The 19,835-nt window shown below is 41.2% G+C and overlaps 1 protein-coding gene across 1 annotated transcript in view; it reads right to left on the bottom strand.

Moving 5' to 3' along the window:
• The window catches only part of LOC116635238 (collagen alpha-6(VI) chain), a 114,691-nt gene extending 96,468 nt beyond the window's left edge, over positions 1–18,223 (bottom strand). The window contains exons 1-9 of the mRNA XM_032409169.1: positions 18,215–18,223; positions 16,923–17,060; positions 12,929–12,995; positions 11,386–11,484; positions 8,482–9,078; positions 6,609–7,229; positions 4,951–5,511; positions 3,615–4,172; positions 892–1,467 (exon numbers count right to left, since the gene is read on the bottom strand). Of these exons, the coding sequence (XP_032265060.1) occupies positions 892–1,467; positions 3,615–4,172; positions 4,951–5,511; positions 6,609–7,229; positions 8,482–9,078; positions 11,386–11,484; positions 12,929–12,995; positions 16,923–17,060; positions 18,215–18,223 (3,226 nt within the window). The remainder of the gene's footprint in view (positions 1–891; positions 1,468–3,614; positions 4,173–4,950; positions 5,512–6,608; positions 7,230–8,481; positions 9,079–11,385; positions 11,485–12,928; positions 12,996–16,922; positions 17,061–18,214) is intronic.
• Positions 18,224–19,835: the final 1,612 nt, after the last annotated feature.

The raw sequence follows: 19,835 nt of genomic DNA on the forward strand, positions 1-19,835 counted from the left end.
CCAACTGAGCCACCCAGGCGCCCACTAAGGAATTTTCTTAAAAAAGATTTATTTACTTGACAGAGTCCGAGAGCACAGGCAGGGGGAGCGGCAGGAGAGGGAGAGGGAGAAGCAGACTCCCTGCTGAGCAGAGAGCCAGATGCAGGGTTCCATCCCAGGACCCTGGGATCATGACCCGAGCCAAAGGCAGACACTTAACTGACTAAGTCACCCAGGCACCCCAGGAATTTTTTTTAATAGACCATAGTGTCCCTTTAAAACAAAGGTGTAGAGTGGCAGCTGAATAAATGAATGAATGACCACATACATACATAAATGTGGCAATGTAATCTCTAGCTGCTGAACTAGAAACATGGGGCAAAGGAAGTCCACTGTGCTCTGCTCTAGAAACATCGGAGTCTGGAATAGTGTGTTTAATATCAGGCTCTGTGTTTTAAACAAGCTTCTGCTGTTAATAGGCAAAGGGACTGGGATCTTCCAGCCTGCAGGAGAGAGGACTTCAGGCAATGACTGCTGGTTCTTAGGAAGAGGTGGAATTGGATTTCTTGTGTGAGAAGTGGGACGAAGAACCAGTGGATGGAAAGGATGTGTAAACAACTTTGTGTTCTGAGAAACAAAGCCTGCTCAAAAATGGTGAATTCCCCATGATTAGAAGAGTTTAGGCAATGAGCAGGAAAGTTGTAGGAGGTATTCCTCTTTGGGGAGGAGGCCAAATGAAATGTCCTTGAGATCCTTCCAACCCTAAGATTCTATAACAATGGGAAGTTGTAGGACGATTGGTGCTCCTACTCTCCTCTCTGGAGAACTTGCTCTAAAGGGCTATTGCTTTTGGTTTCTCCCTAACTTGGACCTCTGCTGATAATCAAGAAAAATTTAACTGACAAATCTTACCTACTTTTGAAGAGTTACATACACTGGCTGACACATCTGAAAATATCCCCTTCAGGCCTCCAAACGTCTCCACAAAGAAGTATTTGTCACTCGATCCTGCCATGGCTAGCAGCTCCACGGGATTAGCACCAGCAATCCCCACGGCCAGGACAAGAATGCCTTTGTCCCTCAAGGCCTTGGCTGTGGCATTGAGCTTATCAGCATCGTGGGATTCCCCATCGGTGATCACAATGAGGACTTGGGGGACCCCTTTGTGCAGACGGCTGCCCCGGGCTTCAGTGAACATGTGGTCTGAGAAGCCTAAGGCCTCAGCGGTGTAAGTATTGCCCCCCATGGGCTGGTCCTTCTGAAGCACTGAAATCACCTCCCATTTTGTGCCAAGGTCACCCAGATAAAACAGCACCTCTGGGTCATCAGCATACTTCAGAGCCCCAAACCGGACCTGATTCTTGCCAACATCAGCTTTTTTCACCAAGTCAACCATAAAGTCTTTCATGATATTATATTCATCATGGTCAATGCTTCCAGAGCTGTCAATTACAAACACAACATCCAAAACTTCTATCCTCTTGCATTCTAAAAGAGGAGGAAAAAGGAAAACCACATGAGATTAGCTTTAGACATCATGGGAGACTCTTCTTCCCACACCTGTTTTTTTAATTACCAGAGTCTCGTCTGCATGGGATCAAGCTGTACATTAGAATGTCCATTCCCTGGGTAACAGACAATACACATAGTTTGTGCTGCCAGTATGTAGAAATAGTAAGGTAAGCTTTTAGGACAAGGCAGACATGAAGCCTACTGTAGGGGGTATGAGGGGGGCAATAGTCAAGGATCATAGGAATAAACACTTCAAATGCTTTGGACTAAAAAGGAAAAAATAGAATTCTGTAGAAATTGTCCTGTATAAATAGTTTCTTCAATATGTGCTTTCGTGTACACAAATTCTTTTTTTTTTTTTTTTTTTTAAGCCCAGGGAGGAGATTTTATTCTTAAAATAAACCTTCGGGAAATGACCACATGAAAATGAATTTGGCAACACTGTATATTTTTCCCAGTTTTATGATAGGTAATTCTTCAAGGTTACATTTTCTCCCTTTTTAACTTTCCTGAACGTTATCTATTTTCATTGTTGGGCCTCATCATAGAAATAAGCCCAATTCACACTTGGCCTAACTCAGTGGTCCTAGCATGACACACCTGTTAACTTTTCAAACTTTGGGTCAATGACATGGAAAAGTAAAGCAGGAAAGACCCCATAAATACTTAATCCATGTGTGTGTAACATATTCTATCTAAAGGTGCAGAGTTCCAAATTCCAACTCATTCATTCTGGAGAAGTGAAAGGTCAGTTGGTTAATGATTTAGTCCTTACGTAGCACAGTCTCTCTATAGGCCTTGGAAAGGTATGTTCCAAATATTAACTCACCAGTTCTGGAGAAATGGAATGGCAACAGAGTAGCCATCTTCCCTAGAGGCTCATCCTATTTCCTTCCTCTGCCAGCCACCTGCTTGCTATGTGGCAGGGCTGTTGAAAACTCTAGAGCCAATGTAATTACCCCACTGACTAGAGGCCACGTTGTACATAGCCATAAACCAAATTCTCAAGAAAGGCTGGTTCTAAAAAAGAAGACACTACGTCTCTCTGGCTTTTGGCTACCCTGAGGAGCCTGCCTGGATTACCCAAGGGACTGGGGGGGTGGGGGTAGATTTCTCAGCGTTGGCACACTTCGAAGAGTTCAGATTTGTTCTGCGTAGAATTATCAGGAAATACAATCCAGGTATATTTTCCACAGAGCACAGACTACCCACAATCGCCGAACCTTCCAGTGGAAATTGAACAGAACTGTTATTTGAAAAACACCGTTCCTCTCTTTCCTCAAAACTCCGTTAAGATCCATCTACTTCATAGAGATTTTTCAAAATGCCTCTGTCATCAAGCCCCATGGATCACAGTGTAAATCAGTCCCTTACATTTGCTGAACTTGTTTTGTCACTTGCATGACTCTGCAGTTTCATGGAAGGAGGATGGGGACTATACTATTTACTTCCTTTGAGGCATCCATGGTTCAAGTTCCCATACTATATTCTTCTTTTAAATCACAGTGTTTTTACCAACATTATCTCGGTTTATAGAAGTATTGGTTTTCAAATACTGTAAAAATAAACAAACATCTACATTGGACGTTAGGTCAAAGGGGAGCCACCTTGCTCGGGAGGTTATGCTCTTGTACTGCTTGCCTCACATGGAGCCCAAGGACACAGGTTATAGGAGGCTGGCCCCTTGCCTCCAGGTAGATAGACTCTGTGGTATAATTCATGCTCTAGAGTTCCCCATGGGTTTGGGCTGAAGCTATACTCTAGCTGAGACCACCTCCTTGCTTAGGTTCTACACGTGCCCCATCCTGCATTCCTTACTCCCCTTCTGAAAATGCCTCTTCAATAAATCACTTCCACAAGAACCCCTGACTCAGCTTCTGCTTCCAGGGAACCAGACCTAAGATATCGCCTTAGTGCTCTCTGCCTACAAACGGGAAACAGTCTAGGCGGACCAAAATTGTTCTGTATTAATTCAACAGTTCTGTTGAGGAAAGGAGCATTTTTTAATATGTAGGTCAAAATCTACTAGGATGAACATTTCAATTAAGCAAAAAGTTTGCAATGTTCAAATAGTATTCTATTAAACGTATGTTTGGATAATCCCACTAGTGCAGGACACCTACCTTCACGGGGGCTGCATATTCCAAAAACAAGATCATCTTCAATGTGCTGCAGGATATCAAAATTCTCAACATAAAAAACCATCTCTGGCCTCCCGCTGATTTCCTCGAGCTGGGTGACATTGGAACCAAACACCCCCACAGAGTAGATAATTATGCCTTCTTGTCGAAGTGCTACTGCTGGGTCCTTGACTATGTCCTGAGCTTCACCGTCAGTGATAAGGATGAGAAACTTTCTGACATTGGGCCGGGCCCCCTTGGCAGGGCTGAAGTACTGAGACACAAAGGTCAGGGCACTACCAGTCAAGGTGGTTTCTCCAATGTGAGTCATCCGGTCTATTGCATCTGAAATGTCATTTTGGGACATATATCTGTTGAGCTGAAATTCCTCCTTATTGATGTCGCTGAACTGGACTACACCGAATTGTACCCGATCTGCCCCAATCTGAGATTTGCTCACCAGGTTTTTCATAAATGTTTTCATTTTGATGAAATTTTCAAGTCCTATACTGCCAGAACTGTCCACCAGAAACATGATGTCCGCTTTCATCTCTTTGCAGGCTGTATGGGAGAAGGCAAGAAGTTTATTCAAGGTGGCTTCGGGTAAAAAGATTAATGGTAAACAAGAAAATCCAAAACACAAATAATTCTATATTGAAGTTAAGTGTGAGCTTGGTAAGCATTGCTAGCAAGTAAATAAAGCACTGAGAGGCAATAAAAGTGAGACTACTCTGTTATTTGTTATTAATATATAATTCAGGATATCTTCAGCACTATTGACAATTTGGGCTGGATACTTTTTATTGTGGAGGGCAGTCCTACAGTATCCTATAATGCATGGACATTTAGCAGTATCCCGACCCCTACCTGTTAGATGCCAGAACACTCACTCAGTTATGACAACCAAAAATTTCTCTAGACATTGCAGGTATTCCCCAAGGGGGCCAAAATCACCCCTCGTTGAAGACTACTGATACAGTTCTAAAAGGTTTCATAAAAGTTTTATTAAAAAGCAATTTAAATAACCTGAGGTACTCCTTCAAAATCAGAAATCATTTGCAGTGTCTAATTATAAGTCTATCCTAGCAGGGATTTGTGGGAAGAGGCTAATCAATATTTACTAGGGAGAACTCCTTCAAGCATCTTTCTTATGCTTCAGATATTAATTAGAACAACACTATAATGGGCTCCTAGTTTTGCTCTGGAGAACAAACACAGCTACACAAGTCAACAAACCTTGACTTGGAAATTTATGCTGTTTCTCTAAACCTGGGATGTCATACTGCAGGGAGGTAATTTATGAGCTGAAGTCAAAAGGTAAAACCACCATGTCCCCTACCTTCTTCAGCACAGATTTCTTGAACAACTTGGTTTCTTATGTCTTTCAAAGCGTCGAAGTCATGCACGTAGTATACCCTCTTCTCCTCGCCTGCAATTTCTCGCAGCTGTGTTTGGTTGGCCTCCTTGACCCCGATGGCATAAACATGAATGAGCTCTTCTCTCAGTCTGTTCGAAGGCTCCAAGATGCTATCCTTGGACATGCCATTCGTCAGGACAACAAGATGACAAGGCACTCGGTTTCCTCGCTGCTTCTTCGCTTTTTGCAAGAGCCCTAGTGTGAAATTCAGGGCTGCCCCCGTGTTTGTGTTCCCACCCATCTGCCGGATGTTCTCGATGGCCTTTCCCAAGTCGTGCTTGTTAGTGTATTTATTGATCTCAAATTCCAAGTCCCAGCTGTCAGCATACTGGACAGCCCCAACCCGCACCTTTTGGGGAGCGATGTTGAACATCCCTACCACCTCTGACAGGAAGGTCTTCATTTCGTGGAAGTCTGTGGCCTGGGTGCTTCCAGAGCCATCAATGAGCAGATAAATGTCTGCTTCTTCAGTATCCACACAACCTAAAATGGAACCAGAAAGTTGGCTGTGGCCCTGAGGCAAGTGTGAAGAACGAATGGGAAGAGATGGGAAGTAGAACAATGCAAGCGTCTTCAGACAGAAAAATGGAAAATAGCTTCTAGGCGTAAAAGATACTCTGCTAGCCTAATGTAGGGAAATCTTAGCATCACTGGGGCCAAATGAATTGCTTCTGACAGTTTAAGACTATTTGGATAGTTCTCTGTCATGAATCAGAGCAAATCTGGATACAATATTAGAAAGAAAACTTGAAGATGATTTTTACAAGTTACTTTCCTCATTAGTGAATAACTGCTTGGCAAACAGGCAAGCGGTATGCTGGGGAACAGAAGGTATTTAACAGGATATTGTGGACAGAGGAGCTTTCTTTTTTGAAAACTTGAACAAAACTACTCCTCATCTACTCCTAGCCAATTCACAAACCTAGGGGTATTGTCAATGGCATTATTTGCATAGAACAAGGACACTTTTATAGTAAACATGCTAGAAATATTTGTTGATGAATGTATACATATATATGCACACATAAATTATATAGTATGCATGTGTATATATGAAATATTTAAAATGCATCACTCTCCGTCTCTCCAAACTCACAGATAGCAGAATAGCACTTCACAACAAATCACTCGGTCCTCAAACCAAATCATTCTTCCGGTTTCTTCTTCAAGTTGGAATTTGAGGATAGTGGGAGGAAAGGAGGGAAAAGTTCAGAAAGAAAAAAAAAGAAGTAAAGGCAAGAGCAGGGGAACACGAGAGGCAAAGGAGAAAAAGGAAAAAGTAAAAGGCAGAAAAATAACAAAGGATGGTGCTCTGGGGTGTTTAGAAGTCATGAAGAATCCTGGTAAAGCTGCACAGAAGAGCAAGTAAAAAGGGAAATCCCTCCTCTCCATTCCAGCACCTCAATGGCTTTCATTCTCTCCCAGTTTACACTTCCTATGAGCAAGCAAAGGTAGGGAATCAGGAACTTATTCTCCCTATCCACAGCATCCCCTGCCAACCCCTTCTCTACATAGGCTACCTGAGAGACAGGAGACAAGAAAAGGCTCTGAATCATCCTTCTCTCAGCTAAGGACTTTACCGGATTTGAGAGTTTCAGTGCGCTCTGAAAAAACAGAGACTGTGTGCGTTATCTGGTTCCGGAGCTTCTTCAAAAACGTCTGGTTGTGAGCGGCCAGGTCGGAGAAGGTTTTCAGTTTGGACACGTGCTGCTCGGCGGGGTGAGAGGCGATCTTTTCTAGCTGGCTCTCGCTGGCCCCCTCGATGCCCATGGTGAAAATGGTCACGCCCTCGCGCCGGAGGTTCACGGCTGCCTTGGTCACGTTATCCTCTGAGGGTCTGTGGGTCACCAGCACGGCAATCTGGGGCACCCCCTGATTCTTCCGACTGCCATTGCGTGCACTGAACACTTCCTTCCGGATCTTTCTGATGGCAGCTCCTGTGTAAGCCTTCCCAGCCCGGGGAGAGAGGTTCTGTATATTCTGGAGAACCTCTGACTTATTTAAGCCCCTGCTGAGTGAATTTATCACCTTCGTCTCATTGCTGTAGGTCACGAGGCCAACCCTCATGCAGTTTTCCTTTATGTCAAGAGCAGATACACTCTCTTCCAGGAATTCCTTAAGATATTCAAAGTTCTCCTGGCTGCCATTGACAGACACATCCAGCAGGAACACCACATCAGCCACAGACGGGCCTTGGCAAACTGTGTGGACAAGGAATGAACAAGCACAATTTTAGCTGGAGGTTCGGCATCTCTGCTCAGCGTTACAAGGCACGGAGAACAACTACCAGAACCTGGTTACACACTTAAAGAAAGAAGGCCATGCACAAAATGATCATGAAGCTGAGATCACAAGGTCCTAGATTCAAATACTAGACCTTAGCTCAACTCCCAGCTTTAATTTCCTTATCTGTAAAAACAGTATTTATCTCATGAAATTGTTATGGGGATTACATGTGATAATGTGCTTAGCATGGGGTCCAGTACTAAAAGTCACTCAGTGAACAGCTGCTACTGTGATAATTAAAATGTCATTAAAATCAGTAGGTAGAGTCCAAATATTAAGTTATGGTAATGGACTAGCAATTGCACTTTCCATTATTTTATTTGGGAAAGAGGTTTGATATTTTCCTAGAATGAACAAGAAAAGCATTCTCCATTATCAATTAGACAATTATACTGTCTCGTTCAAATGTATTTAACTGGCAATAATGTGAGTTTCCTACGTTATTTATACTTGTACAGTTTGAGGAAATTGTTTTTCACTGGCTCTCTCCTGCCCCTCACCTGAATGATGTTCATAAACACCTGGCCATTCTTATTAATACAAGAGGACAGAGCCGGACAGCAGGTTGGAGGTGGAAGAGAACCCAGGGAAGCTGAGCAGCAGAAGGGAGGCAGTATGGGGCTGTAGCTATGAGGGCCTGGGGAATACAGGGGCCTGATCTACCCAATTTCAAATGGCAGCCTGGCCTGGGGCCAGGCCATGTCATGTCGAAGGATCCCTGCAAGCTTCTCTCTGTAGAAGCAGGGGTTTGGTCTACCTGAAGTTGTTTCTAGCCCTAACATTCTGTGATTGCATTATGTGGTTTCAGCCGGCAAGGATTTCTTTAGGAACAAATTTACCTTTTAAATGAGCCAGTAATAAAACTACATAGCACCAAAAGCCCAGGGAGGCCAAAAGCTCTGAGATAAGCTGGGTGTTAGGGAGGTGTCCCTGAATTTTAAGATGTGTCGATGACATGCAACGTGAGACACAGAAAGCCAAGACTTGTGGGTTCACTGGATTTACAATGGCCACAATCATTGGGTCCCCTTGAACGTATGAATATTTAACATCTGAAAATGCAGCCTGGCTTTTGGGGAAAGGGGTGTTCATAGTTTCAATCCTCTTCCCATACTGATTTTTCAAAAGCATTTAATCATCATTCCTATACATGTGCCCTAAACCCACCTTCTACAAGAATATCATCGGTCGCTCCATCCCTGTACTGGGTGGCGTCCTTGATGATCTGTGTCATGTTTTGGGAAAACGCGCCAAGGTCCCTGACCGACCGGAGCTTGATATGGAACTGAGCAGTGGCCATGGCCTTCAGCTCCTCCTCAGAAGCATCCTGCAGCCCCACAGAGACGATCCTCACCCCGTCTTCCCGCAGGGCCTTGGAGGCCTCTTCTATGTTATCCTTAGACTCCGCGGAAGCCAGGACCACCAGAATCGGGGGAAACTGCTTCCTGTCCCTCCCGCTGGCCGCTGCAGAGAAGTAGGTCCTGTGGGCCTCCCGGAGAGCATTGCCGATCCTCAGGGAGCCGCCAATGAAGCTGAAGTTCTTCTTGAGGTGGTTCAGCATGGGGTTCCTGCTCTTGAAGGTGCTCAGCTGGAACTCACTGTGGAGCTGGTCGCTGTACTGGCCCAGGGCCACGCGGTACTTGTGGGCCTCTATGTGCAGACTGCTGATCATTTTGTTGATGAATGCTTTCACAAGAGGGAAGGACTTAGTTCCCAGGTGATCAGAGCTGTCCACCAGAAACACGACATCTGCATACTCAGGGCCTACAAACCCAGAAACATATAAACAAAGCAAAAATTTTAGAAATTTACTACCCCGTTGAATGCCAACCATTTGTAGAAAAACTTACTTTCCTTTATTTGTATGTTTAATACCTTCCCAATGAACTGAAAATAATAGCCTGAAATTAATATTCTCTCAAGAAAAGGAAGCTCTGTTTCTTGGGCTGATTCCTTCCATACACCCTCTCATTTGAACTCATCACAAATTAATCATTAATTTTGTATGGAATTAATTAGAAATAGATAAATTTAGAGAAGTAAAAAATCCTGGGTTTTTATACCTTTAGTGGCTGATTCACCCCCCCTTTTTTGCTTTTAGAATTTGATCTCCATTTATATCAATAAAAATTTTAATTGAATCACATTGCTTTGAATTTGTTAGAATGGAGAAATCTGAATGATACTCTTTCATTGTGATTCCTCTTTAAGCAATGCCAACAGTGATCTGATTAACTTATATACATATTAGTTTTGTATTCCCAAGTGTTAAATTGATGAAATTTAAAAAATACCTAAAAATCACAAAAATGTGGCAAATTTAAAGTTCTTTATAATATTTTTTGATGAACCATATGAGTGAGCATTATAATTGGTCAATTTATTCTTACATAAGTAAAACTTGATAGGAACCAGAATGCCTTAAGCTAGGAAAGGGATTATAGTTTTAGTTAGTAGTAACATCATAATTTTTATATAGGAATACAATACTTTGTTGAACTTTTAAGGCTTCATTCAATGCCAGGTTCAATGCTAGGTATATAAAATGAGATTTTTATGTGATAGAGAATCACTGGGTTTAAGCACAAAAATGTTGTTTATTGGTGATCTGCTGGTTTGAATTCAGAGTTCTCACCACTTCAGTAGAAGATCCATTTCCTGTCTGGGGAAGGGAGGGAGCGGTCTGTCTGTCTGATGGTGCAGCTTTAAGAAAATACGGTATAACGGAACAAAGAACCGAAGTCCTGACTTTGTTATCAGCTAACTCCACCTGCTCTGTCAAACCATTCAACATACTTGGGCCTCAGGTTCCTCACCTTTAAAATGAGTGGATTCAACTAGAAAATATCTACAGTTCTTCCTCATTCAGATTCTGATGAGCTGAAGTGGTTGTGAGATAAATTCTAATGAAATTAAAGTAACTTCAACCTCTTCCTGTCTACAATTGCTAGGAAACCAGCATTGGCGCCCTACGTGTGATTTCTTTCTCTTGATAGCAGTTTGATCAAGGCATAGAGGATAATATTCTTTCTTGTCTTCTAAAGAACCTAATTTCAACCAGTTTGAGACTCCTTTGATGACCATATAGCCAGCAGTGACTTTAGGGGAAGAAATAAGTGAGGGTGAATTAACAATGTCTTCCAAGAGAAGGCTGGAACCCCTATGAGGACTGTCAGGGGAGCCCTGCCCAGGATGGCTTGACTTGGGATCAAAAGTGATCTTTCTATGCATGAATAACGCCCCACTCCTCGTGTGGAGAAAGGAAATGTAGACAACTAGCACATGAGATAGAGTCATGTTCTGATATGGTCCAACATTATGTCTGAACCATGGGACAGTGGGGAAAAAGCACTGCTTCTCTTTAAAAAGCTTAATATCAAGCCCAGTGAGATAGCAAAGGAAGATGTGTACAGAACAAAGTCTAGTTTCTCTCTTCAGAAGGTACTTGACTTGCTTCCAAGGTCAGAGTCCTTGAGAAAACTGTGAAAGCCAATATAGGTGGCCTCGGACATGAAGTGGCCAGTGTGAGAACTCACTATGTAGAGGCAGTGGCGGCAGTGAAGGGTAGGCCAGTACTTTGCCTTCATGTCCACGGGACAAAGACTACTGACAGACAGCTATGGAGCTTTCTCTTCAGGGCAAAAGCACTTTCTTTACAATAAGGAAACATTTTAAACTGGAGCAAAATCTGGATACTTAACTAAGACAAGGCTTTGGCACAAATGAACTAGGAAGAGACATGCCAAATTTTCCAGGCCTGAATCTAATATTAAAAGATAGAATTTTCATGCAAACTCCCAACAGACCTCAAAGGGGTTGAAATTGAGGACAAAATAACAGCTCTTATATCTTTCTATCATAACCAAGGAATAAAGTCCAGAAACAAATGAGCTTTAAAGGAATACAGGTTGACATCAAAAAGAAATTGAGCTACTATCCATACCTTTACCACCATTAAAATCAAATCAAAGCAAAACTCTTAACTTTTAAGTAGGTCAAATCATATTATCTATTTTCCATAATGAAAATTAAGGAAAATAATTCTTTCCTTTTTTTTTTTTTTTTACTTACCGGGATCTTTGTTCATAGAGACATGGGAACAAATTATTATGAGGAACAAAATCAGCAGCATTTTCATATTATGACCTAAAATATTCTCCAACTTGAAATCTGAAAGGCAAAAATATAAACACCTAAAATTGTTGTGGATATTATTTTGGAATCAAGACACACACATAGGAGCACACAAAATTTTATAGCAAACTGGATACAATAGAAGGCAGAATCCCTGAGTTTCTGATCTGTGAAGTACCTTAGGGAAAAAGATCCACAAGCATTTACACAATCATAAAAGTTTTTCCTGGTCTAAGACCCTGTAGAAACATGAAATTTTGGATTTCAACGGAGGGAGCCAGATGCATTCTAGTTCCAACAATACTTTGTGTCCCTATTAGTCATTTTCCCCATACCCTAGTGTTACCCTCGGTCCCTTCACTGCTAAGACAATTCAGAGTTCATGGCTGGGACACAGTCTAAGACTTGATTTGTAATTTCTCTATCATGAACATGTAGGTGTGTTTCATATTTGAGCAGTAAGTATTTTTAGATGTGGTCAAAATTCCTTGTTTTTTCCTTTTCCTACACTAACCATTTCCCTTTATCCTTAAATTTGAGAGAAGACATAAAAGTAGTGGTCTTCCATTTTCCATAATGATATCTTGCTCCTCCAAATGAATGAATTTGCACCAATTTACTTCCAACTACCTAGAACTGTGTGAGGCAAGAGTTTTCCAATTCTACTTTGACCTAAAGCATTTTCGGCCACCTAGAATTATTCATTTCATAGAATAAAATAAAATATTAAAGATATTGAAAATAAATATTTTTATGAAGCAGGTTGGGCTCATTTATTCATTCATTCATCCACTCAGTGAAAAATCAATTGATCCATATTAATAAACTAGTATCTCTGTTCTTGCTGAATTCTTACCCAAACATGATTTTGCAATATTATATATGGCTGTCTCACTCCTTGTCAGGCAGGCTCCTAGCGCTTAGTACTTCACCCCTTCAGAAAAGGGACCTGTACCATGTGAAATTCCATCCCCATTTCCTCACCTACTCCATCATCCCTCTGACATTCCGGAATTTGGGACTCTGCCTTATTCCTTCATAAGCCTAGATGATATAAACTTTTCAGGCTGTAAGTCAATTTATCAACTTATTCCGAGGTAATCAGTGAACTGGAAAGGGCTCATAAGAGGTTGTTTTTAGCTCAACCCTTCCATTTTAGAGGCACGTTAGTCCTAACATGGATTGCCCAAAATGAAAACCAATCCGTAATATCTCCAAATTTTCTACAAATGTGTATAACAACAAATTCCAACATTTGTTGAGCCTTTACTATGTGTCATGCCCTGTGCTAACTGCTTTACATTTGTTCTCCTATTTGATATTGATAACAAACCTAGTAGCAGGTGATACTATTCTTATTTTGCAGATAAGGAAACAGATTCATAAAGGGGAAGTAAGTAACAGACTCAATCACATTGATAAAATGGGCCACAGTTGGATGTACAGCCCACATAAGATCTGTCCTTGCAAACTCTGTTACCCTGCATCCCAAACTCAACATTGTGAACACGAAAAGTGTCTCCAAGTTTCTTTCTGAAAGTTAAAACCTGGATAGAAAAGTGAGGATTAGGAAAGGCCACAATAATCCCAAAGCAGCATGAAGCATCTGGAAATTTCCCCATGCAGATGATCAATACCGTGATACAATAAAAGTTGAGTTCTTTGGAATAGCATCTTGCGAAATAACTTTCTTGCACCCTTTAAATGGAATCCCAAATCTGGTGTGTTATAAAGCTACACAGTGTGGAATCCACATGCAAAAGGTTCTCTTAAAGTGCATATGTGCCGTGTTTTGTGTATATGGTCAGACTAGTAGTGGGCTGTCTCCAAGCTCATGCTTAGAAGGCTGGGGATCATTTTGACCGCATCAAAACATGAATGAACTGCCTATAATCTGTTTGCTGTTCTACTCCCAGACATGACCAGGATTTACATAAATTTTAAAATATCTGAATATTTAAAAACAATTTAAAAAAAATACCCAAAGACATGAGTGGAGAACAAAGGAGAGATTTACTTAAAGTAATAACATAAAATTTAAATTCATTGTACACTCCATCTTAACAATGAGATTGTTATAGAAATACTCCCAAAGGTACAGCTCTCTTTAATCTAAATTTTGTTGTAATTCATTTATTCTGAATCAAACAAGCTGAGGCCAATCTACTTCTTCTGGAAATTGTATGCTATAAAAAGCTTTAAAAAATCTGGATCTCTGTAAATTTTCTGTTGAGAAGGTAGAATGTTTCTAATTTAAACCACAGCTGCAAAAGCAACACAGCCACCAAACCCTTGGCTTCAAACCCAGAATGTTTAGAACTTGTGCAACACCTCTCTTGAGGCTATTAAGAACAAGGGGTTTCAGGGAGACCTCTGCCCCACGCAAGCCAATTCATAATCTAGGACATGTCTTCAAAAAAATATTAACAGCCCAGAAGGGATACTAAAGAGACTTCAGCAAAATTAAGATAAATGCCATTTTTTCCTTTAAAATGAGCATGCAAGATACATCATTTCCAAGCATATGGATTTTATTTTTCGGACACAAGAATATTGTCAGCTGTTGCACTGTAAGAAACAATACTGGGTCTGTGCTGCAAAGTTCAGGATAAATTGTCATTTGCTTATTTCCTCCCCCCCCCCCCCATCTCTTCCATTATTTCCCTTTCTTAAGCTGTTCTACTTCTCAGAAGTCAAAAGGTAGAAAGAAAAATATCCAAAGAGAGACAACGTTCACGCTGAAATGCTACAGCACAAATCCTTGACACACAATTGGAACAAATAAACAGTGAATCAGTGATGGTAAGCAATACAAAACACACAAGCACTCTTGGGGCAAGCAAGCTGCATAGTTTTACTAATGTCATGTTTTTCCTAATTGCAGTTTCTAGAATCACAAAGAGAGGCTGTGTAGACTGATCATATTGAACAAGGTCATTAGGACCTTGCCATTTTGTAAAATTGACACTCGTGTGTGTGGAGGAATGTTTGATTCAGTGGAAAGAGCACAGGCTATAAAGTCTCATGACCTGGATTTCACTCTGTTCCTCAGTGGTTGTGTCACTGGACACCCCACCTCACTTCTGTGGGTTCCTAATCTGAAGCACAAGGGATTACATCCTCCAAATTCCAGCTGTCATACATTACTGTTCTTTGATCTAACAAAGAGTACTAGAAGAAAAAAAGTGACCAGTTAAGCCAAGAGCACACTGAAATATCAAGCACATGTTCTGAAACAGTCTTAGGGAGGAAAGTAGTCCTTAGACAACCACCTGTGAAGGTCCTGTGTTAGAGGGACTACGACAGCAAGAGAAGGAGCAGGTCTCAGTTATTGACCCCTTCTGGGTCAGAAGCTCTGCTGGAATCCTTCCAGACCCAAGGACATCAACATAAGGGGACTAAAATTTCAATAAGGCAAACCTTATTTTATTTAATCTGGGAGTTAAATGACCCACTTAAAAATGAGGAAAATATAGAATAAATCCAAAAGAAATATAAAAATACTAAAATACTAAAAATTTGAGCAGAAATCAGCAACTAAAAAAGATAAAAGAAACTCAAGAATTGAAAACACCCACCTCACAACAGACTAATAAAAAAAAGAGAGAGAGAGAAGACACAGATAATTGTACGAATGAAAAAGGAGACATAACTCTAGATAAGGCAGAGACTTAAGAAATTGAAGCAGTAGTTAAAAATATTCACAGAAAACTCCAAGCCTACATGATTTTACTGGCAAGTTCCAAACTTTCAAGAAATATATCATTTGAATCTTCCACAAATTCTTTCAGAGACCAGAAAAGGAGGAATATTAGCTATTTCCTTTTTTGGGGGCCTATAAAATCTTGATCTGTAAGTTAGACAAGGACAGTATGAGAAAGGAAAATTAAACACCCATTTTACTAATGAATATAAATATCAACAATAGCCAAATTATGGAAAGAGCCCAGATGTCCATCGATGGATGAATGGATAAAGATGTGGTATATGCACATTTGTGCTGCCCCTCCTGCATTGCAGAGTTGTCACTGTGCCATGTCTGCAAGCTGGGGATGGCCTGTCCCAAGACCCACTTGCAAGGGCTAAATGATGGCATTCTGACCAGGAGAACATGAGCGGAAATGATGTCATCCACTTCCCAGCCTGGCTTTATACCACCCACAGGGCGCTCTCCCATCACCTTTTCCCTTCCAGTTGGCTGGAATGGAGACAATCTCAAAAAACAAATGTTGACAATGGCCTGGGGACCCCATGACTGTGTGGAAAGGGGCTGCGCCATGAATGTGTTGATATGCCTACTTCTGTTAAATCACGGGTAATGTAAATTACTATTGTGTTTTCCAGTATTGATTATCGGGTTTATTTGCTACAGAATTAAATGTCCCTCAAGCCAAGGAAGCTCCCAACACTGGTAATGGTAGGATAGCACAAAATAGTAGGGGCAGGGAAGAATTTGTGATCAGGGCATAGGAAAATTCCCGAGGCACACGGGGACTCACTCCAATAATGACTGTGAGGTCACACTGGAATTACTCGATGATGCAGCTGTACGCAGGCTGTGTAGCCTCGTGGTCAAACTCACAGACAGCATCTGGCATCAGACTACCTGATTAAAATCCTGCTTGGGTGGCCCACTGAGTGACCAGGCAAGTAATGCAATCCCTTTGTACCTCTCTCTCATCTATATAAAGGTGTTAGTACCCACATCCACTTCAAGGGACTGCTGATACATGTACAGGAGCTGGTGCAGCCTCTGCCTTGCTGTGGACAGTAAACAAATGATAGCTGTCATTTTTATTCTTGTTATTGCCATCTTCACAACGGGACGGCTTGTGAGGAGAGCAATCTAGACAAGACCTGGCTAAGGAATACCCTGGAAAGGAACTCTATTTACTCCCTGTCCTCAAGTCCCTCCGTCACACATTTCCCAGCCATAGGATTTGTACAGGCTGGGACAGGTACAACATTGTACACCTTTCTGTCCCTCTTCATGACCACTATCTCCCCAAATCCTGACAGCACACCTGTGAGGTAGGTAGGAATTTTTTTTTAAGATTTTATTTATTTATTTGACAGAGAGAGAGATAGCAAGAGAGGGAACACAAGCAGGGGGAGTGGGAGAGGGAGAAGCAGGCTTCCCGTGGAGTAGAGAGCCCCACGCGGGGCTCGATCCCAGGACCCTGGGACTATGACCTGAGCCAAAGGCAGATGCTTAACGACTGAGCCACCCAGGGGCCCCTAGGTAGGAATTATTATTTGTATTTCACAAAAGAAACACCTGAGGCTTAGCAATGTTGAGCATTTCTCCAAGCTACACCAGTCTCGAGGCTCTGAGGCCAGGACTTTTCCCACTACATTATATTGCTTTTCTTGAGGCAAAGCCTTGCATGCTATCCAGTTCTCTGAGGATGAAGGAATTTTATGTGTTAGAATGCATCAGATAATCTATGTTTGTATTTTTTTTTTTTTTTTACTGGAAATTGTTTCTTTGAATTGTTTTCCTTCTCAAGAATATCAACTGCTGTGAATTTCTGCTCTTTACAGCAGATCCCGTTAAGTCTGAATAGAGGTTTCTCACCTCCAAGTTGCTGTTTTTCCCTGTTTGGCTGAAGCTACGAAAGGGCAGCCATACTGACACAATTCACAAAAGCCAACAATGACATCAGCTAGTCTGAGATCTGTCCAGCAATTCCCAAAAGGACCAGGGAGGTAATGAAATATGTTGGGTCAGTGATAAAATATTTATTCATTGCAGCCAAATCAAAAGCATACATGGCTTAGGATGGCAGGAAGTAGAAATTAGGTCTAAATGGTCCCCTTTAATATCCTGGCAGTTAAGCTGAAAGTAGATAGTTGACAAATATCTACTAATTGATGACCTCTTAAGTTTCAGGCTTAGAAAAGCACAAAGTAACTGAAGAGATTCAGACACAGAGTAGCATTCTAAACTTGGATTTCTATCAGCTTTGAAAAATATTAGAATCTTTGGAAAATGTTCTGACTTGCATTAAGCAAACAAAATAAAGAGTGACTCATAACATCCCTGGTTTGACAGACTATAACAGAGCAGGGGACGGGGACAGGTGAGGGTTCCCAGAAAGAATAAGAAAAGCAAAAACTTACCAAGTACTTATTGTGTGTCAGGACTGTTCTAAGGGCTACACTTAATCCTCTCAACAACCCAGTGAGTATCAATAAATACTACTCATTTTATAGGTGAGATAGCTTGCCAAAAGTCATACAGCTATTAATTAATAGAAGTGGAATCAACTAATCAAATGCGAATATAGTGTCTCCAACTGTTTGCCTACACTGAGGGACACAGACCTAAATCTAATTGTTGAGCTGTAACAAATACACTAAATAAATAACATGCATAATTTAACAGTTAATTGTTGACTGTAACTGCCATCTCAGTAAAAAATTTGCCCAGGCTAGAAACAAAGGAGTTATTATGAATTCCTCACTTTCATACCCCTAAGCAAACACCACTGACTTTATTTTAAGACGTAGATCTCAAATCCAGCCATTTCTCTACCCCTAAGCAAACACCGTTGATTTTATTTTAAGACGTAGGTCTCAAATCCAGCCATTTCTCAACACTTTGACTTCTACCTTAATCTAAGACACCATTGGCTCACCTGGATTTTAGCAAAAGCTTCCTAATTAGACTTCCTGCTTTTACTCTCTCCCAACTACTGACTCTTCTAGGGTGCTTTAAGTCAAAAAAGGAGATAATATCACACATTTACTCAAAATTCCTTACCTTGTCCATCCAGGCCCTACATGCTCAGGATCCTACTGATCCACTGACCTCATCTCCTTATCTTCCCCTCCCCCACCCCACTCCAGCTTCACTCATCTGGCTCTTCCTTGAACAGGACAAGCTTGTTCTATCTCAAAGTAGAACATTTGCATTTCCTGCTTCCTTACTTAGCTTAGATGTTTATTTAAATATCAGATCCTCCTCAGACTTTTGGTTAGCATCCTATTGAAAATAATTTCCCCTTATATACCTTCCCCCATCTCCATCATAATACTGACTGTGGAAAAAATAAATTTGGGGTGTTTTAAAATAAAGTCTAACTAAAACATTTGACAACAAGATGGAAGAAGGAGGAGGATATTATTCAAGAAAAGCACAGATATTTACTAAGGTTAAACTCTGATAAAGCAAAAAACTGCCCAAAAGCAGTATGACAAAATACAAAATCATGACTGGAATAAATTCTTAAAGAAGATACAGTCAAGTACAGACTATAAAGGAGTGAATGTAACTACATTAAAATGTTAAATGTTTGACAAAAGACATCATAAATAATAAGCAACTAGACCACTAAACTCAAGAGAAAAATGGACAATGGATATGAGCAGGCAGTTCACAGCAGAGGTAATCTGAATGGTCAACAGAAAAATGAAAAGATCCTTAACCTTACCGGTGACAGGGAAATGCATATTGAAACAATAAGATATCATTTCCCTAGGAGACTGGCAAAAATTAAAGAGACTGACAATATTAAGGTTGATAGGATGTAGGAATATTAGAGCTTATGTACATGGCTGGTGGTAGTTAAATACATTCACTTTGGAGAGCAATTTAGCAATCATCTAGTAAAATTAAACATGACCTAGAAACTTCGGGGCGCCTGGGTGGCTCAGTTGGTTAAGTGACTGCCTTCGGCTCAGGTCACGATCCTGGAGTCCCAGGATCGAGTCCCGCATCGGGCTCCCTGCTCGGCAGGGAGTCTGCTTCTCCCTCTGACGTGCTCTCTCTCTCTCATTCTCTCTCTCAAATAAATAAAATCTTAAAAAAAAAACAAAAAACAAAACATGACCTAGAAACTTCATTTAAAGTGAATGCCTTAGGGTGCCTGGGTGGCTCAGTTGGTTAAGCATCTGCCTTTGACTCAGGTCATGATCTCAGGGTCCTGGGACTGAGCCCCTCATCAGGGTCCCTGCTCAGCGGGGAGCCTTCTTCTCCGTCTCCCTCTGCCTGCCACTCCCCTTGCTTGTGCTCCCCCGCATGCTCTGTCAAATAAATAAATAAAATCTTAAAAAGTAAAGTGAATGCCCTAGAGAAATTCTGGTACATGTGCACAAGAAGATTTCTATGAATGTTTGTAAAAATTTCGAATCATTCAAATGTTTGTGAAAAGGAAAATGGAGTAATTAAGCTGGGATGTACACACACATGAAGATATGTTTCAGGTGTTAAATAATTTAGCTCTACTTGCCTTAATAGGAATAAATCTCAAAACAGAGGGAGAGCAGTAGTTGTAGGTTGGTGTGAATTACCCACAGCAGAACTCCCATTCCTGGATGAAAGGATCAGGCAAGAAGTCCCAAAAGTAGTATGGTGCCATCCATGTAAAATGATTAAAACACAC

The sequence above is a fragment of the Phoca vitulina genome, unplaced genomic scaffold (assembly GCF_004348235.1).
Source record: "Phoca vitulina isolate PV1807 unplaced genomic scaffold, GSC_HSeal_1.0 scaffold10, whole genome shotgun sequence".
Classification (NCBI taxonomy): Eukaryota; Metazoa; Chordata; class Mammalia; order Carnivora; family Phocidae; genus Phoca; species Phoca vitulina.